Source organism: Salmo trutta, chromosome 21 (genome assembly GCF_901001165.1).
Source record: "Salmo trutta chromosome 21, fSalTru1.1, whole genome shotgun sequence".
In the NCBI taxonomy this organism is placed as follows: domain Eukaryota; kingdom Metazoa; phylum Chordata; class Actinopteri; order Salmoniformes; family Salmonidae; genus Salmo; species Salmo trutta.
In genome coordinates, this window is record NC_042977.1 from 27,143,974 (window position 1) to 27,171,288 (window position 27,315).

The window sequence follows — 27,315 nt, forward strand, 5'->3', positions numbered from 1 at the left end:
GCTGTGGGGAGCGCAGGGCTGTCGACCGGGGTAGGGGTAGCCAGGTGGAAAGCATGGCCAGCCGTAGAAAAATGCTTATTGAAATTCTCAATTATTGTGGATTTATCGGAAGTGACAGTGTTTCCTAGCCTCAGTGCAGTGGGCAGCTGGGAGGAGGTGCTCTTATTCTCCATGGACTTTACAGTGTCCCAGAACTTTTTGGAGTTTGTACTACAGGATGCAAATTTCTGTTTGAAAAAGCTAGCCTTAGCTTTCCTTACTGCCTGTGTATATTGGTTCCTAACTTCCCTAAAAAGTTGCATATCACGGGGGCTATTCGATGCTAATGCAGAACGCCACAGGATGCTGGTAAAAGGCAGACAGGTCTGGAGTGAACCAAGGGCTATATCTATTCCTAGTTCTAAACTTTTTGAATGGAGCATGCTTATTTAAGATGGCGATGAAGGCACTTTCAAAGAATAACCAGGCATCCTCTACTGACGGAATGAGGTCAATGTCATTCCAGGATACCCCGGCCTGGTCAATTAGAAAGGCCTGTTCGCAGAAGTGTTTTAGGGAGTGTTTGACAGTGATGAGGGGTGGTTGTTTGACCGCAGACCCATTACGGATGCAGGCAATCAGGCAGTGATTGCTGAGCTCTTCGTTGAAAACAGCAGAGGTGTATTTGGAGGGAGAGTTAGTTAGGATGATATCTATGAGGGTGCCCGTGTTTACAGATTTGGGGTTGTACCTGGTAGGTTCATTGATCATTTGTGTGAGATTGAGGGCATCAAGCTTAGATTGTAGGATGGCCGGGGTGTTAAGCATGTCCCAGTTTAGGTCACCTAGCAGCACGAGCTCAGAAGATAGATGGGGGGCAATCAATTCACATATGGTGTCCAGGGCAGAGCTGGGGGCAGAGGGTGGTCTATAGCAAATGGCAACGGTGAGAGACTTGTTTCTGGAAAGGCAGATTTTTAGAAGTAGAAGCTCAAATTGTTTGGGCACAGACCTGGATAGTAAGATAGCCTGCAGAGTTCTATCTCTGCAGTAGATTGCAACACTGCCCCCTTTGGCAGTTCTATCTTGGCGGAAAATGTTATAGTTAGGGATGGAAATTTCAGGGTTTTTGGTGGTTTTCCTAAGCCAGGATTCAGACACGGCTAAGACATCCAGTTTGGAAGAATGTGCTAAAGCAGTGAATAAAGCAAACTTAGGGAGTAGGCTTCTAATGTTAACATGCATGAAACCAAGGCTTTTACAGTTACAGAAGTCAACAAATGAGAGCACCTGGGGAGTAGGAGTGGAGCTAGGCATTGCAGGTCCTGGATTAACCTCTACATCACCAGAGGAACAGAGGAGAATTAGGATAAGGGTACGGCTAAAGGCTATAAGAACTGGCCGTCTAGCACGTTCGGAACAGAGAGTAAAGGGAGCAGGTTTCTGGGCACGATAGCATAGATTCACGGCATAATGTACAGACAAAGGTATGGTAGGAAGAGAGTACATTGGAGGTAAACCTAGGCATTGAGTAATGAAGAGAGAGTTATAGTCTCTAGAGACGTTTAAGCCAGGTGATGTCATCGCATATGTGGGAGGTGGAACAACATGGTTGGTTAAGGCATATTGAGCAGGGCTAGAGGCTCTACAGTGAAATAAGACAGTAATCACTAACCAGGACAGTAATGGACAAGGCATATTGATATTAGGGAGAGGCATGCGTAGCCAAGTGATCGTATGGGTCCAGTGAGTGGTTGGGCTGGCTGGGGACACGGCGATTCAGACAGTTAGCAGGCCGGGGCTAGCAAGCTAGCAGTTAGCAGGTCAGGGCTAGCAAGCTAGCAGTTAGCAGGCCGGGACTAGCAAGCTAGCATAAGGGCCTTAGAGGGACATCGCGATGGGGGAAAAGTCTGTTTTGCCTCCTCGTGTGGTGACGTCGATAGACCGGTCGTGGAATTAGTAGGGTTCCAAGTAGCAGAGGGGTCCAAGTCCAATTGGCAAAATGGGTATAGTGGTCCAAGAAACTGGCCGGTGGATCAGCTAACAGTCCAATATGCTATAGATAGCTAGCAGGCCGCGGTTAGCAGAATGGGCCTTCAGGGGACATCACGCCTGAGGGGCCTGTTGGGATCCTTGGGCAGATTATGTCGGTATTCCAGTCGTGAAGGATCGGCGGGGTTCCGTGCCCCGTACCGGCAGTAGAAGGGGTCCGGATATTGTAGTCGAGGAGTGGGCTTCAGGAGTAGCCCAGGAGCCCTAGCTGGGAGATGGGTCTAGCATGGGCTGCCCCAGGCTAGTTGGTGCTTGCTCCGGCACGGAAACATTAGCCAGGAGTAGTCAACCCGGGTTGTGGTTAGCTAGCTGCCATGATCCAGATGAAAGGGTTCAGAGTTTGCGGTAGGAATCCGGGGATATGGAGAGAAAAATAGGTCCGGTATGCTCTGGTTTGAAATGCGTTGTACGAACTGGCGAGAGCTTTCCGAGCTAAAGGTTAGCTGACTGATAGCTGGTAGCTAGTTAGCTAGCTACAGTTGAGGTAAATAGAAATACTTTAGAAAAAAAACAGATCCACACCACATTGGGTGAGGCAGGTTGCAGGAGAGTATTTTGAAGTTGAGGTTTAGGATTTTTTTTTTTAAAGAATGCGAAGAAAAAGATATAAAAGATATATACATGGGACGAGACAAAGACGTCTGACTGCTACGCCATCTTGGATATATATGTAAGGATATAAAGGGTACAGTACAACTATAGACATCAGCAAGATTTCTAATTTCAGCATTGCATAACTGTACAACGATAACATCCAATGCTCTCGTCAAGATATGTCACCATACGTCATGAAGATATGCCATTTCACCACTGAACATTTCTGGATCTCCTCCAATGTAACTAATCAATTAGCAGATATACTTCTGTGCTATCACGTGACTATCATCACAATCACTAGTAACATCATTGTTTGCATGAGAACACACAAAGCATAAGCACAGATGTAGAGAATATCTCATCTTGCGGTAACTGATGTGTCCATGGTCTATAATTCTTTCACAAATTCATCTATCCTCATCACTGACAGTAATAAACCCCTAATGAGTTAGACGTTCACCTATGGATCATTGCTCTCCCTCTTCTTCCCCTTCCCCTCTTCAGACCCTAATTCCCCCCAAATAACTCCAGACACTAGGTGAAAAGCCTTTCATTGGCGTTGGGGGGCTTATCATCGTTGCGTAGGGAGAGTGCTTAGTGGAGAAAGATCGATCACATTCTCTCCATTCTCTCCCACATGGAGTTCATCTCCCGTGACGACCACTCTCACCCCAACATTCCACTGAGGTAACCTCTTGGCCGTTAGTTTCACCTCAGTCTTGTCAAGTATTAACCCTACTCTACACATCAGTGGGCCTCTGATCTCTGCCACTAGGCTAGACAGGGTCTCTGATTGGGTCTGTAATTCATCAAATTAGCGAAGTGGAAAAAGACATGACAATTAGGGAGAAGGGTGGTAGTGTTTGAACATCCTCCACTCGGAACGAATGCCTCCCACAACATGCAGCCTCACACAAACACTGACTGAGTCACACAACCCAGACTGTCACAGACAAGCCCATCTATAAGTGGGATCAGAGCGAGAGAGAGAGAGATCCATTAGAATTTCATATATAACAGTTTGGTTGAAATATATCGAAACATGCACATCCAATGTCCTCAATGAGGACACTGCCTTAGTATATCAACAGAGTAATGCTAATAACATACAGGTGAAGGGTGTGAACCTGTGTAAAGTTCTTTAAGTAGCTTGTCATACTGAGTGAGCGAACATCTGGGAGCAGAGCTACTGTTTATGTAGACTGGAGCGACAGACAGCTGTTGTACATTACCATGGTGGAGAAAAGCTGTCAGGGCATCACACCTACAGTACAGCTCAGACAGAGGAATAGACAGGAGAGCCTTCATCATGAAGCTCATGTTTTTACAATAAATGCTAACAACACATTTTGTTCTGAGAGCTTGTCCTCTTTGAATTGTGATTTTCTTAAGAGTCTACTGGACGATCATTCTTCTAGTCAGTTAAGACATCAGACATATAAACAAACGGCCCTTCTTCAGGACCCTGTCTTTCAAAGATCATTCGTAAAAATCCAAATAACTTCACAGATCTTCATTGTAAAGGGTTTAAACACTGTTACCAAGCTTGTTCAATGAACCATAAACAATTAATGAACATGCACCTGTGGAACGGTCGTTAAGGCACTAACAGCTTACAGACGGTAGGCAATTAAGTTCACAATTATGAAAACTTAGGACACTAAAGAGGCCTTTCTACTGACTCTGAAAAACCCAGGGTCCCTGCTCATCTGCGTGAATGTACCTTAGGCATGCTGCAAGGAGGCATGAAGACTGCAGATGTGGCCAGGGCAATAAATTGCAATGTCCGCATTGTGAGACGCATAAGACAGCGCTACAGGGAGACAGGACGGACAGCTGTTCGTCCTCGCAGTGGCATACCACGTGTAACAACACCTGCACAGGATCGGTACATCGGAACATCACACCTGTGGGACAAGTACAGGATGGCAACAACAACTGCCCAAGTTACACCAGGAACGCACAATCTCTCCATCATTGCTCAGACTTTCCGCAATAGGCTGAGGCTGGACTGAGGGCTTGTAGGCCTGTTGTAAGGCAGGTCCTCACCAGACATCACCGGCAACAACGTCGCCTATGGGCACAAACCCACCGTCGCTGGACCAGACAGGACTGGCAAAAAATGCTCTTCACTGACGAGTTGCGGTTTTGTCTCACCAGGGGTGATGGTCGGATTTGCGTTTAGCGTCGAAGGAATGAGTGTTTGTACTCTGGAGCGGGATTGATTTGGAGGTGGAGGGTCTGTCGTGGTCTGGGGCGGTGTGTCACAGCATCATCTGACTGAGCTTGTTGTCATCCTCCTCTATCATGTGGTACCGTTCTTGCAGGCTCATCCTGACATGACCCTCCAGCATGACAATGCCACCAGCCATACTGCTTGTTCTGTGCGTGATTTCATACAAGACAGGAATGTCAGTGTTCTGTCATGGCCAGCGAAGAGCCCGGATCTCAATCCCATTGAGCACGCCTGGGACCTCTTGGATCGGAGAGTGAGGCCTAGGGCCATTCCCCCCATAAATGTCTGGGAACTTGCAGGTGCCTTGGTGGAAAAGTGGGGTAATATCTTACAGCAAGAACTGGCAAATCTGGTACAGTCCATGAGGAGGAGATGCACTGCAGTACTTAATGCAGCTGGGGGCCACACCAGACACTGACTGTTACTTTTCATTTTGACCCCCCCCCTTTGTTCAGGGACACATTATTCCATTTCTGTTAGTCACATGTCTGTGGAACTTGTTCAGTTTATGTCTCAGTTGTTGAAACTTGTTATGTTCATATAAATATTTACACATGTTAAGCTTGCTGAAAATAAAAGCAGTTTATTGTGAGGACGTTTCTTTTTTTGCTGAGTTTGGTATGTTGGTAACTGATTTCCCTATAACTGGTGCACCATCCATCTCAATGATAAACATGTTGTATCTCTCCTCTCATCCCCAGCCTCTTGATCTCAGTCCTCCCTCCCATCACTCACCCATTCGTCCTTGATTCCCCCTCTCTCTCTCACCCCACAACCCAGCGGGACCATCATCCTGTGGTACACATAATATCTCCAGACCCCGTATCCCAGCCCTCCCATCCCACACCCGTCTGTCCCCCCCTCTTTCTCTCACCCCACAACCCAGACCAGCGGGAGGCTCTGAAACAATGCTCACGCTCAGACCCCAATTTCTCCAGGTTCCAGGAAGTCTCCTGGCCCTAATCCTATTATTATAATATCATGTGATAGGGATTAACATTGGAAACCAAGGGGCTAGCAGGAAACCACAAGCCTACTCCCCTCGACAACTCACAGCCTCAATTAGACAAGTTAAAAAAGCATAGCCGCACTCAAGCTGTGGGGGAACACACTAACTAATCCCTGTCATGATCCCACTACAAGTATCAGCTTGAGACTACTTTAACAAAAATAATGAACCACCATGAGCTCCACAGCTGCCACATGTCAGTGTGTTCAGATTCCTTCAGGAAAGAGTTTTCAGAGCATTATGCTAAATCGTTACTGCATTGGTCCTCTTTCATTGAAAGTGCAAACAACTAATGTGCAGAACCAGTAACAGAACTGATTGCTATTTAACCACAACATAAAGACAACTTTTTGGACAGAATCCCCCCACGGAAATAAAACTGAAACAACTACATCACCCAGCACACTCCAGACTAACTCACCACGACTCTTCCACATTTTCAGAGATATTTTCTTAGCCTTGGGCTTGATCTCTGTGATTCCAGCACCAGTAGGCTCCTGGATGCGCTGTAGCAGGGTACTCTGAACAGGTGCAGTGGTGAAGACCTCCGTCTGAGTCCCCACCTGGCCCACCTCTGTCCCTTCTGTGGTCCACAATACCTGGGTGGTTGGGGGGATGGTGGCGGGGGGCTGTGTGGTCATCTCGTGTGCTTTCCCCAAGAAAGCACTCCACCACTGGCCATGAACAGGAGCCATGAGCAGCAGCAGACTATAAAGACGCAGGAGAGCCATCCTGTCCTGATGCTCCAAGTACTGACTCAAAACTTCAACAAGATGTATGTTCTCAGCAGAACAGTTCAGCTCTCAGCCTCCCCTCTCTTCCCTGCTTCTGTCTATGTTAACTCTCTCACTTTATGCACTCTCTCTCTATTTCTCTCTCTTTCTCTTTGTGTGTGTGTATGTTTGTGAGCCACTCTCTCCTCTCGCTCGCTCTCCTATCTCTCTCCTCTCTCTCTCCCTTCCTGGTCCTCCTCTGCTCTGCTCAGTGTCTAGCAGTGACCCCTGCTCCAGACCCCCTCAGCACCATGCAGACTTAGGTATTTCACAGGCGGCACAGCAGCAGCTCTACACTATGTCCGGCTCACATCACAGTGGGTGTGTTAAGAGCATGTAAGCCACAGCCCTCTTGAGTAATGCTATCCCCCTCCGTATACCACCATCACCAACTCTACTACAGCTTACTGAACATGAAGGAACTGTCTATCACTGGTCTTTGCTTACAAAACAAATGGTGGTCAGTTGGAAGAATGTTCAATAATGGGCACTGCGACATTGGCTAGGCTCCTGGATGAGATATTTCCTGCTTATAAGGACATGGTGAGCACTGCACACATTTTTCAATCCCCCAGGGACAGAAATCAGGACTACAAGATCTCAAAAGAATTCTGTAAAAAAGGCACCACAAACGAACAAATAATTAAATGTAACATTAACGGTTTCTACAACATTTGGCATTTAACATATTACCTATCCTCAGTCAGTTGCATTCATGTCCATTAATAAACTCAATAGAAGTACAGGTGTAGAGGTACATCTCCACAGTTTTTTAAATTATTGACATAAATGCTCAACTCAGGCAAATAGTACAGGGCCAGGAATCTGCCAATCAGTGGCTGTCTGACTTTGAGGGGCCATGGACACTGATTTGACACGGGAGAGTGAAAAGCTGGACTGTGACAAAAGAGGGGAGGAGAAACAAGGCACGGAGGAAAGGAGGAGAGGAGATGGGTTTCTGCCAAGCCTGCACAGTTCAGTGATCAGAGGGGCTGGGCAGAGACACAGGCAAAGGTAGTGACAAAGAGAAGCCTCTTCCGCTACTCAGTACTCATGGCTCTGGTGTTGTGTGTTGAGGGGATGAGGATGGGGCCTAGGGACAGGTCCTGACAGCCCTGCCAGCAGCACACACACACACACACAGAGAGGAGGATGAGCCCACTCCGGACCAATCATTTATAAGTAACAGAGGAACACACTGTTCAGATATTGTATCATTAACAGTAACAGTACCCATTAAAATGCACAGTACGATTACCTATACACAATCATCCATTGAACACTAACTGTTACTGTGATGTGCATGTTTGGATATTTCGACCAGGACTTGGAATTGACAGTGCATTATCATTTCACAGCAATTCACAGTGGTGCTATGGATGGACTCCATACTAAAGAGACTGGACACTGGTGCTACAGTGGTCCTAATGAGGGACTGGATGTTTGCTAAATGGACCAGATGAGCCCTGGTTAGCCTGCCCCCTGGTGGTAGTGTTTTATGTAAGGGTGTTCTGGGGTTCCGTGTTGCACCCCTCTAATCCCAGTCTTACCCAGGGGGCCTAGAGGCCAGGGGGGCAGGGGGCTAGGAGGCCAGGGAAGGTAACCACTAACCTCAGTCTCACTTCAATGCCCCACGACATCCATTAATTGGTTTATTGTCACAAGCCATCAGCTGAAGCATTTTGTGAATCTATTCACACAGAGATGAGACTGTAATTTTCCAAAGGGAAACAGCACACAAGACCTTTGACAATATGGTAATATAGTAATATAGTAACACCTGCAACTTCATCACATGTCTAGAAGAGCTTTGGCCCAAAGTGATGGACTGATGCTATAAATATTGAGCACATATAAAGCCTAACTATAAAAAATGGGTTTGAATACCCATTCAAATCTGTAATAAACTCCTGTCAATTTCACTATGGCGATGGAACCTCTTTGAAGCAGAAAATGTCTCTGTGTTTAATATAAGAATTCAGATTTTTGGTAACTGTGTAATTTGTAACAGGTGTAATTGCAATCAGCATAGACCCAGTCGGTATTAGATGGATTCCTAGGTTACCCCATTGGCTCATAGCAAAAACATTCCTGTTGTCTGCTTGTTTTAGTAAATTACAAAACTACATTTAAGAAGAGTACAATATGTCTAATGATGACTTTTTAACATTGCCTGCTCCCTAACGTTCTCACTACTTAGAGAAAAGTTATATTGTTGGTCTTCCCGTATACCCATTTTCCTCTCCAACACCGAATAGCCTGAAGCCACAGGGCTCTTCTTGCAGGCTCTTTTTCTCTACGTTGGAGCATTTCGAACCGTAGGTCGTGATTTTTTACCTGTCTACATGTACATTGAACAACACCATAGCTGTGTTTTCTACATGTTTTGTTATTTCTGTATAACAAAAAAATCAACGACGATGTTTCCTCTTTTACAGTGGGGGTCAATGGGAAAGAATGTTCGTTTTCCCCAATTTGTGGGCGTGGTCAAGGGGAATTCCTTAATATTACATGAACACCGACTGGGACTATATGTCTATAGCTTACAGCAGTCGTAAATTCAGTGTTTATGCTGAGAAGTCTAAAACTACTACACACACAGTGGTCCTCTAGCTCCACCATGTGGTCATATCTAGAATCACAGACAAAACTTCATTCCCTTATGAAAACAGCCTTGTATACACAGTCTGCGTCCTTTGCGTCCAACATGGCACCCTATTCCCTCTATAGTACACTACTTTTAACCAAAGCCCTGGTCAACAGTATGCACTACACAAGGAATAGGGTGGAATTTGGGATACAGAGATACAACCCACAGCCAATCACAGCAGTCGCTGTCACTTTAGATTGACCAATGTGATGTCAGTAGGGGTCAGGTCTCACTAAAGAGAAGAGCATGGAGGCTTCATGGGTGAACAAAAACAGAGCTTCGCCACATTAAATCACCATCACTGGGAAGCTCTCTCATCAAGAGCCCTCAAATATTGTATCATTATTATGGGCAGCAGATCAAAAGCAGTCTGGTTTTATTGGGGTGATTTAGTCAGACACGTGGGCCCACCGGCCTCTAGTCCAGTCTGGTCTAAGACTCTTTCTCAAAAAAAGATTTGTTCCATCATGTAGCAAGACAAACATTCTGATTTTCTATTCTTCTTTGAATATTATTTTCCTTGCTAAATAATACATTTTTAGTATGCCACCAGACATTAGGATATTCAGGAGATCCCTTCTCCAGTAACTATCCTCACCAGTTGTTTACAGTGCGGAAAGTATTCAGACCCCTTGACTTTTTCCACATTTTGTTACGTTACAGCCTTATCCTAAAATGGATTTAATAAAAACATTTCATCATCAATCTACACACAATACCCCATAATGAGAAAGTGAAAACAGGTGTTTAGAATTATTTGTGAATGTATTATAAATAAAAAACAGAAATACATTATTTTAAATACTAAGGTAGCCACTCCTCAGTAAGGCTCGACAGCCCGCTTGAAGTTTGCCAAAAAGCACCTAAAGGACTCTCGTACCATGAGAAACAAGATCATCTGGTCTGATGAAAACAAAAGTGAACTCTTTGGCCTGAATGCCAAGCGTCAAGTCCGGAGGAAACCTGGCACCATCCCTATAGTGAAGCATGGTGGTGGCAGCATCATGCTGTTGGGAATGTTTTCCAGCGGCAGGAACTGGGAGACTAGTCAGGATTGAGGGAAAGATGAAAGTACAGAGATATCCTTGATGAAAACCTGCTCCAGAGCACTCAGGACCTCAGACTGGGGCAAAGGTTCACCTTCCATCAGGACAACAACCCTAAGCACACAGCCAAGACAACGCAGGAGGGGCTTCGGGACAAGATTGAATCGTACTACACCAACTCTGTCGCTCGTCGGATGTGGCAGGGTTTGCAAACTATTACAGACTACAAAGGGAAGCACAGCTGAATAAAGTAACAAAATGTGGAAAAAGTCAAGGGGTCTGAATACTTTCCGAATGCGCTGTATACATTCAGTTCAGCCTAAATTTTATCTGAGGGCTGGCCAATGTCTTTAATAAAATGACATAAAATCTCAACGGCATAAAACTGCCACATGACATTCAAATAAAAGGGTGTTACTATGGACAAAATGCCAACTTGACATAAAAAGCATAAAACATCCCTTTGAATTTACAGTTAGACCAATCCACTTTGAGGACAGAGTATGTAGGATGTCCATACGGTAGCCAATGTATTTATTGTGTCAGAGGAACATAAAATCCCAATCCCTGTCTAGATATAAGAGCTAGGGGTAGAGACCAGTGGAGAGGTAGACAGTGTGTGACTGTTCTCCACTCTGGGACAGGTAATAATAGAACATTTCACTTTTAAACTCTCCCTCCATACATAGACACATAAGTTCACTCTCCGTCCTAGCGATCCAACTCAATGCAGCCTCGATTGCAGGTCTGTTTTCCTATTACTAGGAAAACAGCAATAGGAAAAAATCCCCAAATCCTAGATGCCAAAGTCCTGCCCTTGAGCAAGGCGCTTAACCCCTACAACAGCTCCCAGTGTGGCAGTTCACCTCGCCAAAACCTATGTATGTGGGGTTGGATTAAAAGTGGAAGTAGAGCAATTTACATGGTTAACTGCCTTGCTCAAGAGTACATCAACAGATCTTTTCCCAGTCGGCTCAGGAATTCAAACCAGCGACCTTTCAGTTACTGGCCCAACGCTCTTTTAAGCACTAGGCTACCTGCCACCCCATGTGTGTAAATCCGCCCTAAGGGGTTTTGACATAGGCTTTGTTTGTGATTAGGTAGGGCTAAGGCCAGTCCTGCCCATCCTTATTGTGATGCAGACTGCCTCCCTCAGGGAAGGGGAAATCCAGAGAATGTAAAGAATGCTAGAGCTGAAGACACCTCCTGTCTCCCCAACACCCAGCTAAAGACACAGTGACCACCTGCAGGTGAAAAGGGGGGGGGGAGTGAATGCATTTTCATCAATCAATTATTTTAGAACTAGGGAGCTCCTCTATTGTCACTCAGGGATCAATCACAGTTAACCTGGGCTGGGAAGAGAGGAGGGGTCCCAGGAGACAGACTAAGTATGGTGGGAAAAGGCCCAAAACAGAGAGAAGATAGAGCCTATGAGAGGGTGTGTTGTTACCTAACCTGGGGGTGGCCAGAAAGCTGACCTCACAATAAGAATGCCTGTTCTAGAATGTCCTCAGAAAAAGAATGAAAAGCCAACAAAGGATTATTAAGGCACAGCAATATCTGACCCTTGTGAGACCTCAACCTATGAGGTTGAGATACAAAACGATATTTCCAAAATACTCTTCATCACCCAAGCCTGGGTGGTGACCCTCCTATTTTGTGTAAAGCACAGAGTGCAGACTGAGTGTCGCATTAGACTAAACCTGATGTTGAGGGTGTCTTCCAAGTACTTGATTGTTACTGATAGACAGTCAATGTCCTTGAGTGAGTATGTTGGCTAATCGAACTGCTTACTTACAAGTCTTCAGTTGACAGTGGGTGTAACGGGGTGCGTACTGGCGGCAGAGAAGTCAGGCGCAGGAGAGCGAAAACTGATTTACAACGGTGTCGTTTAATAAACATAAAAACCACCGTAAACAGAACAATCAATGAATGGGTCAAACAAAACCCGGTATCCACCAGCATAACGTACACAAGCACTACAAGAAACAATTCCGGACAAGGACATGGGGGGAACAGAGGATTAAATACACAACATGGAATTGATGGAATTAAACCCTGGTGTGAGGGAAGATAAGACAAAACCAATGGAAAATGAAAGGTGGATCGGCAATGGCTAGAAGGCCGGTGACGTCGACCACCGAACGCCGCCCGAACTAGGAGAGGGACCGACTTCGGCGGAAGTCGTGACAGTGGGTAACTTATACAGAAAAGCACTTTGCACTTCGGCTTTGTCACAACTGTGAAGAGCAGTAACGTGGCTCAGCAGCAAATTAAAATATCCCAAAGGCGCCTTGTATTTGAGGATATGCCTCTATGCCATAAATCCAGAGTTTTGGCTCTAGATTTGGCTCTAGATAACCTTGAGTGAACTTAGTGGGTACAGCGACACAGCGCTCTACAGAGTGAGTACAGAGGGTCTCTTTTGACCAAAGTGGTTGAGATGTTCAGAGCAGGTCGTCCAGCCAATTCTATTAGCTTTAAAGGAAGTCATGAGAGGAGAATTACCCAACCTCAGACATTCTCCTCTCCTCAGACACAGACAATGGCCTAAAGCGTGTGGCTGTGTGCTGTGACAACCGTGTAGGGATGGTGGACAGCAGTTGCCTGCAGCCATTCGTAATTGAGTAAAGAAGATATGCAGTGTCTGGCATTGGCTGATTGAGTGGGATGACTTGTATTAAATGCATTACAGTGAGGTCAATAATATAAACCTATGTTAAATGCAAGTTATTTTGGAAGTTATCAGAGCACATAACACATGAACATCTCCAACTCAATCATCAAGTTTGCAGACGACACTACAGTGGTAGGCTTGATTACCAACAATGATGAGACAGCCTACAGGGAGGAGGTGAGGGCCCTTGGAGTGTGGTGTCAGGAAAATAACCTCACACTCAACGTCAACAAAACAAAGGAGATGATCGTGGACTTCAGGAAACAGCAGAGGGAGCACCCCCCCATCCACATCGACGGGACAGTAGTGGAGAAGGTGGAAAGTTTTAAGTTCCTCGGCGTACACATCACGGACAAACTGAAATGGTCCACCCACACAGACAGCGTGGTGAAGTAGGCGCAACAGCGCCTCTTCAACCTCAGGAGGCTGAAGAAATTTGGCTTGTCACCGAAAACACTCACAAACTTTTACAGATGCACAATCGAGAGCAACCTGTCGGGCTGTATCACCTCCTGGTACAGCAACTGCTCCGCCCACAACCATAAGGCTCTCCAGAAGGTAGTGAGGTCTGCACAATGCATAACCGGGGGCAAACTACCTGCCCTCCAGGACACATACATAACCCGATGTCACAGGAAGGCCAAAAAGATCATCAAGGACAACAACCACCCGAGCCACTGCCTGTTCACCCCACTATCATCCAGAAGGCGAGGTCAGTACAGGTGCATCAAAGCTGGGACCGAGAGACTGAAAAACAGCTTCTATCTCAAGGCCATCAGACTGTTAAACAGCTATCACTAACATTGACTGGCTGCTGCCAACATACTGAGTCAAATCTCTAGCCACTTTAATAATTAAAAATGAGATGTAATAAATGTATCACTGGTCACTTTAAACTATGCCACTTTATATAATGTTTACATACCCTACACTACTCATCTCATATGTATATACTGTACTCTATACCATCTACTGCATCTTGCCTATGCCGCATGGCCATCGCTTATCCATATATTTACATGTACATATTCTTATTCATTCCTTTACACTTGTGTGTATAAGGTAGTTGTTGTGAAATTGTTAGATTACCTGTTAGATATTACTGCACGGTCGGAACTAGAAGCACAAGCATTTCGCTACACTCACATTAACATCTGCTAACCATGTGTATGTGATCAATACAATGTGATTTTGATCAGGAATCATTCAGTTGTACGATGTGTACACTAATGTCCACAGATTGAATAATACAATGCATGAAACATTTGAGCAACCTTTTAGTATTAACTTCAATTAACTCTTGAATGTCCAAGTCTCTTTCAACAGCTGTGTGTCCTCTGACAATACTAAGCCTGGCATGCGGGGCTAAGCCTTGGTCAATCTTGACATCTGGCCCACTGCAATACAGTAGACTCCGTTTTTATTGTTTATCCTCACCCCCACCCTCACCCCAAGCCCTCCATCGCCTAAAGACAAGCGTGGTAGGGGACAGAGGAGGGCCATGTGCTCATTGATGTGGTTTTTCCATTGGGTAATGCGTGCCCCAGATAATTGGGAGAGCTGAATAGGCGAGTCAATGTGGTAAGTCCTATAAACAAGTGGTCTCTCTCTTTATGAGCTCATTTGGTCTGTGGTGGCCTTGTAGGTTCACTCCCATTGTCAATTGTGTAGATGTTTGACCTAGCTCAAATGCCCCAAAAAATGTGGGATTTTACATGAGTTTGAATGGGAGAATTCTATTGAATTCTTGTCTATGGACATTTGTGGGGGTTGGCTAGGAGACACTTCTGTGGCCAGTCCTACTGTTTGCCCAGCTGTAAGTCACTATCTAAACACAACTTCTCAGCCTGAAAAATCTTGAAACTTTGAATCTCTTGAGCACAAGTGTAAATCCTCAGATCCCATTCTCACTGGAGGGGGGGTGGTGATGGAGGGTGGGTCAGGTGCTAGTCGCTGACATTTTCTTGGTTTCAGGATGTTCACAGAGTACTGTTAGTACTGAAATTATGAAATGTTTCATGCCACTTTCAACTGTAAATAGTGTCACTTTTTGGTCTTCCAAGCAAGACATAAAATATAATATATCCTTTCCTGTTTACAATCTAAGTGATTGCATTTAAATGCCCCCCAGTCCTATTCACCTCTAAAACACCTCTACATCATGTTTCAGTTGAGAATAGTTCATTCATGGCCATGTCTTCCTGTGCTTGGGTGTAACTATTTACATTTGGGCTATCACAGGCTGTATAGAGGCTGGGCTGGCCTGAACACAGGTCTACAGTACAGTAGCACTACAAGGGCTAACACGGCCATATTTCATTCAGTGTCCTCATTGGAAGCAATAACAAACAGAGCTCAGGGTCAGCCTTAAGGGCACACCTTTAAAGATCAGTGCAGTTAACAGGAACGTTTTCTGAAACATTACCTGTTTTGCTCGGTAATGAGCATCAGATTAGTTTATTTACCTAATTCTAAATGAATACCTTCTAACCTGGAGTAAAGTTGAGTGGGAGGTCAGGTCAGCTAAAGTACTACAGTACCATTAATGCAATAAATTGTTTAAGAACATACGTTTCTTATATTGTATGATGCCATGCCAAAATAACACTGTCCTTGATCATTAAGTGCTTAAAGTGGCCTAATGTCCAAATCCACTAAAAAGGAAAGGTTGCTGATAAAGTGTCTGATAGAGTCACTAGATTCCTAATAACATCTGGGAGTACAGTACAGTTCACTAGGGACGTTTCTGCTGCAACGCTGTTCCCACAATTAGTAGTAATGGCTGGGCAGAGAGACCTGTTGAGATGCATTGTGTGGTCTGCCACTCATGCTTATTTGGGTCAGACAGAGGAGGGCTTGGGCCGTCTCTCTGGGTCTGCCAAGGGTCCCTTCACACACAACAGGACAGAAGAGTTAGCAGGGTATCAGGGTTCAGACAAGCAAGCCCTATCCAAAAACAACAAGTATACACATGCATGCGCTAACACACAGACACAGACACACGTACTTTGGCAGGTAAGGAGAACACAATGCCTCTGGGTCTGGTTTTGTCTTTCAGTCCGCTCTATAAAGACTATCTAGCCATTTCACTGGCTCACTCAAAAAATCAGAAATCATACAGCGCTGGTGGCATCACGTCATAACAGAATGTGGCAACATTATGTCCACACAGGAAAACAGTCCACTAAAACAAACCTCTATTGATTATTGATCAGACTGAGACAGATTTGTTACAGTGACTGAGCAGTGATTCAGCACCAGCAGAGTTCATTCATAAATCTCCCTTTGTAGGGAGTGAAAGAGGTCAAATGTACAGGAGTGAAAGAGGTCAAAAGTACAGATGAGATAACTTAGTAATGTGCCCTCAAACTATGAAATGTCACTGTGATCATCACTGTCTAGTGTCTACTGCAAATTTAAATTTACCCCCCAAAAAACAACAACGACGTTTTCGTCTTTTGAGCTTCTAGTCATGAAATCTATGCAGCCTACTCAATCACTTTTTATAGCTACTGTTTACAGGCCTCCTGGGCCATATGCAGCGTTCCTCACTGAGTTCCCTGAATTCCTATCGGACCTTGTAGTCATCGCAGATAATATTCAAATTTTTGGTGACTTTAATATTCACATGGAAAAGTCCACAGTCCCACTCCAAAAGGCTTTCGGAGCCATCATCGACTCAGTGGGTTTTGTCCAACATGTCTCTGGACCTACTCACTGCCACAGTCATACTCTGGACCTAGTTTTGTCCCATGGAATAAATGTTGTGGATCTTAATGTTTTTCCTCATAATCCTGGACTATCGGACCACCATTTTATTACGTTCGCAATCGCAACAAATAATCTGCTCAGACCCCAACCAAGAAGCATTAAAAGTCGTGCTATAAATTCTCAGACAACCCAAAGATTCCTTGATGCCCTTCCAGACTCCCTCTGCCTACCCAAGGACGTCAGAGAACAAAAATCAGTTAACCACCTAACCAAGGAACTCAATTTAACCTTGCGAAATACCCTAGATGCAGTTGCACCCCTAAAAACTAAAAACATTTGTCATAAGAAACTAGCTCCCCGGTATACAGAAAATACACGAGCTCTGAAGCAAGCTTCCAGAAAATTGGAACGGAAATGGCGCCACACCAAACTGGAAGTCTTCCGACTAGCTTGGAAAGACAGTACCGTGCAGTATCGAAGAGCCCTCACTGCTGCTCGATCATCCTATTTTTCCAACTTAATTGAGGAAAATAAGAACAATCCGAAATGTATTTTTGATACTGTCGCAAAGTTAACTAAAAAGCAGCATTCCCCAGGAGAGGATGGCTCTCACTTCAGCAGTGATGAATTCATGAACTTCTTTGAGGAAAAGATCATGATCATTAGAAAGCAAATTACGGACTCCTCTTTAAATCTGCGTATTCCTCCAAAGCTCCGTTGTCCTGAGTCTGCACAACCCTGCCAGGACCTAGGATCAAGGGAGACACTAAAGTGTTTTAGTACTATATCTCTTGACACAATGATGAAAATAATCATGGCTTCTAAACCTTCAAGCTGCATACTGGACCCTATTCCAACTAAACTACTGAAAGAGCTGCTTTCTGTGCTTGGCCCTCCTATGTTGAACATAATAAACGGCTCTCTATCCACCGGATGTGTACCAAACTCACTAAAAGTGGCAGTAATAAAGCCTCTCTTGAAAAAGCCAAATCTTGACCCAGAAATTATAAAAAACTATCGGCCTATATCGAATCTTCCATTCCTCTCAACATTTTTAGAAAAAGCTGTTGCGCAGCAACTCACTGCCTTCCTGAAGACAAACAATGTACACGAAACGCTTCAGTCTGGTTTTAGACCCCATCATAGCACTGAGACTGCACTTGTGAAGTTGGTAAATGACCTTTTAATGACGTCAGACCGAGGTTCTGCGTCTGTCCTCGTGCTCCTAGATCTTAGTGCTGCTTTTGATACCATCGATCACCACATTCTTTTGGAGAGATTGGAAACCCAAATTGGTCTACATGGACAAGTTCCGGCCTGGTTTAGGTCTTATCTGTCGGAAAGATATCAGTTTGTCTCTGTGAATGGTTTGTCCTCTGACAAATCAACTGTAAATTTCGGTGTTCCTCAAGGTTCCGTTTTAGGACCACTATTGTTTTCACTCTATATTTTACCTCTTGGGGATATCATTCGAAAACATAATGTTAAATTTCACTGCTATGCGGATGACACACAGCTGTACATTTCAATTAAACATGGTGAAGCCCCAAAATTGCCCTCTCTAGAAGCCTTTGTCTCAGACATAAGGAAGTGGATGGCTGCAAACTTTCTACTCTTAAACTCGGACAAAACAGAGATGCTTGTTCTAGGTCCCAAGAAACAAAGAGATCTTCTGTTGAATCTGACAATTAATCTGGATGGTTGTACAGTCGTCTCAAATAAAACTGTGAAGGACCTCGGCGTTACTCTGGACCCTGATCTCTCTTTTGAAGAACATATCAAGACTGTTTCAAGGACAGCTTTTTTCCATCTACGTGACATTGCAAAAATCAGAAACTTTCTGTCCAAAAATGACGCAGAAAAATTAATACATGCCTTTGTTACTTCTAGGTTGGACTACTGCAACGCTCTACTTTCCGGCTACCCGGATAAAGCACTAAATAAACTTCAGTTAGTGCTAAATACGGCTGCTAGAATCCTGACTAGAACCAAAAAATTTGATCATATTACTCCAGTGCTAGCCTCCCTACACTGGCTTCCTGTTAAGGCAAGGGCTGATTTCAAGGTTTTACTGCTAACCTACAAAGCATTACATGGGCTTGCTCCTACCTATCTTTCCGATTTGGTTCTGCCGTTCATACCTACACGTACGCTACGGTCACAAGACGCGGGCCTCCTAATTGTTCCTAGAATTTCTAAGCAAACAGCTGGAGGCAGGGCTTTCTCCTATAGAGCTCCATTTTTATGGAATAGTCTGCCTACCCATATGAGAGACGCAGACTCAGTCTCAACCTTTAAGTCTTTACTGAAGACATATCTCTTCAGTAGGTCCTATGATTAAGTGTAGTCTGGCCCAGGGGTGTGAAGGTGAACGGAAAGGTTGGAGCAACGAACCGCCCTTGCTGTCTCTGCCTGGCCGGTTTCCCATCTTTCCACTGGGATTCTCTGCCTCTACCCCTATTACGGGGGCTAAGACACTGGCTTACTAGTGTTCTTCCATGCTGACCCTGGGAGGGGTGCGTCACTTGAGTGGGTTGAGTCACTGACGTGGTCTTCCTGTCTGGGTTGGCGCCCCCCCTTGGGCTGTGCCGTGGCGGAGATCTTTGTGGGCTATACTCGGCCTTGTCCCGGGATGGTATGTTGGTGGTTGGAGATATCCCTCCAGTGGTGTGGAGGCTGTGCTTTGGCAAAGTGGGTGGGGTTATATCCTACCTGTTTGGCCCTGTCCGGGGGTTTCATCGGATGGGGCCACAGTGTCTCCTGACCCCTCCTGTCTCAGCCTCCAGTATTTATGCTGCAGTAGTTTATGTGTCGGGGGGCTAGGGTCAGTCTGTCACATCTGGAGTATTTCTCTTGTCTTTTCCGGTGTCCTGTGTGAATTTAAATTTGCTCTCTCTAATTCTCTCTTTCTCTTTCTTTCTTTCTCTCTCTCGGAGGACCTGAGCCCTAGGACCATGCCTCAGGACTACCTGGCTTGATGACTCCTTGCTGTCCCCAGTTCACCTGGCCGTGCTGCTGCTCCAGTTCCAACTGTTCTGCCTGCAGCTATGGAACCCTGACCTGTTCACCGGACGTGCTACCTGTCCCAGACCTGCTTGAACCCTGACCTATTCACCGGACGTGCTACCTGTCCCAGACCTGCTGTTTTCAACTCTCTAGAGACAGCAGGAGTGGTAGAGATACTCTCAAAGATCGGCTATGAAAAAGCCAACTGACACTTACTCTTGTGTTACTGACTTGTTGCACCCTCGACAACTACTATGATTATTATTATTTGACAATGCTGGTCATTTATGAACATTTGAACATCTAGGCCATGTGCTGTTATAATCTCCACCCGGCACAGCCAGAAGAGGACTGGCCACCCCTCATAGCCTGGTTCCTCTCTAGGTTTCTTCCTAGGTTTTGGCCTTTCTAGGGAGTTTTTCCTAGCCACCGTGCTTCTACACCTGCATTGCTTGCTGTTTGGGGTTTTAGGCTGGGTTTCTGTACAGCACTTTGTGATATCAGCTGATGTAAGAAGGGCTATATAAATACATTTGATTTGATTTGATACTGGTATCTCAATGATTTGTAACCCCACTGTCACACTCTGCTCTAATTATGGTCTCACAGGAGAAGACTGGAGTCATTTTATGTACATTCACCCATATGCCAGCAGCATTTATGATCTCACAAGTTCATTTTGAGCACATGTTAACCTCTAACTAGCCTCTAGAGTCCCCAACAACCGGATGTTCTAGTTTTCAGGGGAAATGGAAAGAGAGCCTCTGACACGACTTCTGCTTTTTAACATTAACCAGGCGACATCTTAACTCCTGCTCCTAGATTGGTTGAACAGTGCAGAAGAGAACCTCTCCTGACAGTTTTTATTTTACACCTGCTACGTTTGGTTAACCTCTACCTAACAACGAGAACAGTGTAGAGTTTGAACACACGTGGGATGTTAAATGTGTCACCTGGTCTAGTTCATTCAATGGTTCTCATGAGACAGCACTCTAACCCTTTGATAAGGTGGTGAGATGCTGCTATAATCTAACAATAGGTGATTTGTGCAGCATAAAAACAAGCAGACCAATCAGAGCAAGAGTTCACAGCTGAGAGAGAAGACACCACCCAGAAGGAATAACACTCTCCTAGTCAAAAGTAGTGCACTATAAAGGGAATAGGGTGCCATTTGGGATACACCCTAAATGTGAGGTGTTGACAGGAGGTACATGTAGTCATTCATTCTCCATGCCTGTGTAATCTCTCTATGAATCTGTGTCAGGTCGTCCCCAACACAGCTGCATAATGGCCAGGGCTTCCCTTTCACTGGGCGTGTTTCCACAACTTTACAGGACGGAGCAGCGGCAGACAGAGAGAGAGAGAGAGTGCTGAGTGCCCCCCATGGAGCCTCCAGGAACAATGTATTGTATGTTCCCCTTCATTTGACCTCCTCATCGGACATGATTTTAACGAATTCTAGTGAATTCAAAGCTTCATGTGTTGTTTGTCTAAAAACACATTTCACTCTAAGATTGCTCTATGATTGTAATCAGATATGGTTCTCTTATGAACTCATGTCACTTACAGTTTCCTAAGGCAGATACAAGATTGCCTTCACATTCAAATGTGGATAATCTGTAGATGAGGGTTGTACTTACTAGCCTTTTCAACAGATGTAACCAAGGAGGAAACCTCACGTCTACAAAAGAACACATTTTGAGCACATGGAAAATATTGTATTCACGTCAACGTCCCAAAAAGTAAAATAACTTTCCATTGAATGGCTTTTCTCCTAAAAACTAAAGCTAACCGTTACATTATAGCTCAGTGACAACTTTTACAGTTGGTCTTTAAACACACTTCTGTTCTTCATGGCAATATACTGTAAATGGAGCTGACTGGGACCCTTTCCAAGAAGTGGAGGGAATTTCTTAGCCCATAAATCTGTGAATAAGGTTAATATTGTGAATTGTTCAACATATTAACTGGGCTTCGAAAGAAAACTCCCACTGGGGGTCACCTCACTGTACTTTATTGACCAAACATGAGTTCCTTTGTGAGGAACTGAACTAAACTAAAATCAAATGTGAAAGGCAGTAATATTCGCCCCAATAAAAAATGTATAAATCTGTGAAATAGACTTGACTGTAAAATGATGAAGTATTCAGTCATAAAAATTTCAACCTCAGTTAGCAGTGGATTTTGTGGGAAGACGACACAATCCCTGTTGCCTTTCACATCTTAATTACCAGATGTTTTGGTAATCGAGTGATGATTATATTTAGAATTACAACATTCCTACACATACACACATTCCCATGTTTTAATGCAGGCATCTCAAAACTGCGAATCAGAATTATGTTATTATACAGGCTTTTGGTGTTTTTTGATTCTAATTTGATTCGAGGCATAGTTAACATGATATTCTCCAGAGCCACTCCATTAGACAGCAGATTGAAAAGGAAATATGTATTTCTGAATAGCCCACGTCTGTGTTCAACAGATGGTACTGTGCAGAGTCAGGTTAATGATAAAGTAACAACCTTAGATAACAGCACAGTTCTATCTCTGTGGTAATAACAATGTCCTAGTGAACCTTACTTCATAAGGTGCCACAATAGTGCACTTGTCTGAGATGACAAGCTGAAGCATAAATGGATCATATCTGCTCACCAACTCAATCAACATTAGTCTGTAGCCAGAGGGGATGTTTTTGGCTTTCTTGGTTGGACTTAAACCCAGTGAAGGTGGAGCTCTGTAAACACAGAGACCGTATTAAACCCTGTCACACAGGGTGGGAGAAACACCCCAATATCAGCCCTCCCTCTCACGTCCCTGTCTAAAACCCATAGAGAGAATGGGATGGGAGTGTTTTCCTCCTCTCCCACTTCAAAGTCACTTTTCCACACGGGTGTGGTCAGCATTACAAGCATGTGGACAAGAGGGAAGTCCTAATTTACATAAGAAGTGACCACACCAGTTCACACCCAGGTGCTGTGTTTAACCAGACCACTGCTTCCAGGTCCACTGTGTACACATGAGGATGGGGAGGAAACCATGTCCCATCAAACAAACAATAGAACCACATCCTATAGCACAGTATATGAGGACATATTGAAACAAATTCAATAAATTAGACATGCTAAATTGGGGGGGGGGGCATATGTACACTCTAAAAAGTGTTCCTTTACACGTATTGTACTGTATGTGACTCATACTATTTTGAATACATGTGCAAAAAATGCAGGTCCACATAAGGATGATCATATAACTCAGACTAGCTCTGAATCTGTTTATCAAATGCTACTTTATTGCACATGACAATCTACGTGATGGAATAAAACATGCCTTCAGCTATTCATACAATAAAACAGTTGCATTCAACTTTCAGAGTGCAGGTGAAATTTTCCACTGACAGGTCATTTGAAAAGCATCTGCAGCCTGGGTGGTCCAATATAATGTACACTAAGATAAAACTACATAGGCTTACATCTCACACCTTAAAGCCAGAGTCCTTAAAGGCACAATGCAGCCAATTTTACATCAACCTCAAATCATTTCATTTCTGGGTAACAATTAAGTACCGTACTGTAATATAATACCATTAAAATGGGCAAAAGTAGGTTTTTAGCAACTGTCTGGGAGTGGTCTGAGTGGGGAGGGAAAAACCAAAAAAATCACTGTTATTGGTATCGAGATTTGGTACTCTCTTTGTTATTGGTCTATTAACTAATTTATAGCATGGTGATGTCACCCGCCGATGTAAACCTGCTGACTAGAAGGTCCTGTGTAGATTGTATTTTTAACCAGCAAGTACAGTGCCTTCAGAATGTATTCATACCCCTTGACTTATTCCACATTTTGTTGTGTTACAGTCTGAATTCAACATTTATTAAAGTGATTTATTTTCTCACCAGTCTGCACTCAATTACCCATAATTACAAAGTGAAAACATGTTTGTAGAAATGTTTGCACATTTATTGAAAATGAAATACAGAAATATCTAATTTACATAAGTGTCACGTCCTGACCATAGTAAGTTGTTATTTTCTATGTTAGAGTGGTCAGGGCGTGACTGTTTTTGTATGTCTATGTTCAGTTCTAGTTTTTGTATTTCTATGTTGGTCGTTGTTTGGCATGACCTCCAATTAGAGGCAGCTGGTTGTCGTTGTCTCTAATTGGAGGCCATATTTAAGTTGATGTTTGTCCCACATGTCCTTGTGGGTGATTATCTTTTGAGTAGTGTGTTGTCCTCTCTGCGTCACGGTTTGTTGTTTTGATATATTAAGTTTATTTATGTATTGCATTCAGTTTCACGGTTATAATAAATATGTGGAACACAAACGCTGCATCTTGGTCCGCTCCTTATAACAGCCGTGACAGTAAGTATTCACACCAATGAGTCAATACTTTTTAGAAGCACCTTTATCAGTGATTACAGCTGTGAGTCTTTCTGGGTAAGTCTCTAAAGAGCTTTCCACACCTGGATTGTGCAACATTTGCCCATTATTCTTTTCAAAATTCTTTCAAATTGGTTGTTGATCATTGTTAGACAACCATTTTCTGGTCTTGCCATAGATTTTCAAGTAGATTTATGTCAAAACTGTAACTCTGCCACTCAAGAACATGCACTGTCTTCTTGGTAAGAAACTCCAGTTTATATTTGGCCTTGTGTTTTAGGTTATTGTCCTGCTGAAAGGTGAATTAATCTCCCATTGTCTGGTGGAAAGCAGACTGAAGCAGATTTTTCTCTAGGATTTTGCCTATGCTAAGCTCCATTGCATTTATTTTAAATATTGAAAAACTCCTCAGTCCTTAGCGATTACAAGCATACCCATAACATAAGGCAGCCACTATGCTTGAAAATATGGAGAGTGGTACTCAGTAATGTGTTATAATGGTTTTTCCCCAAACATAACACTTTGTATTCAGGACAAAAAGTAAATTGCTTTGCCACATTTTTTGCAGTATTACTTTGGTGCCTTGTTGCAAACAGGATGCATTTTTTTTTTAAATATTTGTACTCTGAACAGGCTTCCTTATTTTCACTCTGTCAATTAGGTTAGTGTTGTGGAGAAACTACAATGTTTTGATCCATCCTTAGTTCTCCTATCACAGCCATTTAACTCTATAACTGTTTTGAAGTCACCATTGGCTTGATGGTGAAGTCCCTGAATGGTTTCCTTCCCTCCGGCAACTGAGTTAGGAAGGACATCTGTATCTTTGTAGTGTCTGGGTGTATTGATACACCATCTAAAGTGTAATAATAACTTCACCATGCTCAAAGGGATATTCAATGTCAGATTTTTTTTTACTCATCTACCAATAAGAGCCCTTCATGGCGAGGCATTGGAAAACCTCCCTGATCTTTGTGGTTGAATCTGTGTTTGAAATTCACTGCTTGACTGAGGGACCTTATAGATAATTGGATGTGTGGAGTATAGAGATGAGGTAGTCATCAAAAAATCATGATAAACCATATTATTGCACACAGTCCATGCAACTTATAGACTTGTTTCAGGGGGGAGGGATATAGACTTGTTAAGGGGGGAGGGATATAGACTTGTTAAGGGGGGAGGGATATAGACTTGTTAAGGGGGGAGGGATATAGACTTGTTAAGGGGGGAGGGATATAGACTTGTTAAGGGGGGAGGGATATAGACTTGTTAAGGGGGGAGGGATATAGACTTGTTAAGGGGGGAGGGATATAGACTTGTTAAGCACATATTTCATCCTGAACTTAGTTAAGCTTCCCCCAACAAAGGGGTTGAATATTTATTGACTCAAGACATTTCAGCTTTTCATTATTAATTAATTTGGATGAACATATTCCACTTTGACATTTTGGGGTAGTGTGTGTAGGCCAGTGAAAAAAAATCTAAATTGTATCCACATTTAATACAGGCTGTAACACAACAACATGTGGAAAAATCAAGGGGTGTGAATACTTTCTGAACGCATGTATCAGGAAATAACACTGATTACATTTATTCACACTTTTGCAGTTTCATCACCTGTTGTACAATATGATATAAAACACAGGAATAACAGAATTTTGACTGCACTGTGCCTTTAATTGAAACAATAACAAAGCAGTTGCCCAGCCTCTGTTTTGGTAAAAAGCTGAGGAATGGCCTGGAGAAATGTAACCACTATCAACTTCATAGACAGAGCTATGGATGCAAGGACTGGCCATCCAAATTAGAGTTTTAATCATGTTTTGAGACTACACAGTGTGTGTTTACATTTAGTTTACAAACATTGGAGTAAAACAAGCTTATATGATTGGTTCTGATGGGGTACAACAGTTGAACTAAGCTCATGAGGCATTTATACGTTATCGTCTTCAAGAATCAATGGGTATAGAGTATTACATTAATTTATAGGTCCAAAAATCGATTTAGCAACTAAGGATTCAAGCTTTAAATCAACTTCCTCGCAAAGTGATCATATAGCCTTTATCAATTTGACATACTGTATGTAACCAATTTCACATAAAGAAGGCTATTTGAAAATAAGCTACTTTGTCTTTCAATTAGCCAATGTTCATTCCAAGAGTAGTCAGAGTCAAGACATTCTTTACCGCGGTACACGTAGCAGGTCAATAGCCTAGGCTTTTTGAATCACATACAGCTCTTCCAAGTAGCCCATCTCCCCGAAAAAAATACATCAAATAGACCTATATTAATTATGAATACTTACATTTCAAAACGTCTTACCTTCAATGACCTGAACCGCAGTAGAAAAGTGATACAGCAGGACGAGATGAATAACCAGAGACCACCTGGACAGGCTGGAGATAAGCAAATGATGTTAGGTGAGTTAGCCCGAATCTTTCTTGGTCTTCAAAATTAAGCACAAAACATGAAAATAAACACCCTTACCGAATAATCATTGTGGGCTCGATTTGCAAAATCCAAGAATTCAAAATGGTCCTTAGAGTTGGAATCTGCTCTCTCACGCGCTCTGTCTCCTGCGGACCTTTGCATCTCCTGCGACTGAGTGCACTCTCAAGCTCTCTCTCTCTCTCTCTCTCTCTCCGACAGCCTGGAGTAAACCCACCAATCGAACAAAGACATTCTCAGTTCTTCAGTGAGTCACTGGCCCATGGACATGGAAATCTGACTCCTTAAAAATCCCTCACCGAACCGCTGCGTTAAACTTCTTATCCTCGCCATTTTTTTGGCGACTAGCTGAACTGCCATAGACTTTTCCAGCAGCACTATTTATTTGTATTTTTATTAGAGATACTGAATATGATGGCATGACAGCTATATTGCAATCATTTTATCAAGCTGGCTGGGGTAGCTCCTCTACATACTGTAAAAAAAAAAATAGAGGTGGCCTAACTCAACAAAATTATAACCAATTCCACAAGTGTTTCATTTCAAGTGTTGCAATGAATTCACATTTTTGAGTTGGCCAAAACTAGTGGTTAGAGCATTGGGCCAGTAACTGAAAGGTTGTAAGATCAAATCCCTGAGCTGACAAGGTAACAATCTGTCGTTCTGCCCCTGAACAAGGTAGTTAACCCACTGTTCATAGGCCGTCATTGAAAATAAGAATTTGTTCTTAACTGACTTGCCTAGTTAAATAA

At 43.6% G+C, this 27,315-nt stretch overlaps 1 protein-coding gene across 6 annotated transcripts in view; it reads right to left on the reverse strand.

Moving 5' to 3' along the window:
* Positions 1–26,734, reverse strand: part of LOC115157086 (collagen alpha-1(XV) chain) — a 54,591-nt gene extending 27,857 nt beyond the window's left edge. For 5 of the 6 annotated variants that reach the window (XM_029705001.1, XM_029704999.1, XM_029705000.1 and 2 more), the window contains exon 1: positions 6,295–6,703. In XM_029705001.1, the coding sequence (XP_029560861.1) occupies positions 6,295–6,604 (310 nt within the window). In that variant the 5' untranslated portion in view covers positions 6,605–6,703. Of the gene's footprint in view, positions 1–6,294; positions 6,704–26,437; positions 26,512–26,602 lie in introns of those variants that run through there. The other variant, XM_029705002.1, reaches the window with a different exon arrangement.
* Between the last annotated feature and the right edge of the window lie 581 nt (positions 26,735–27,315).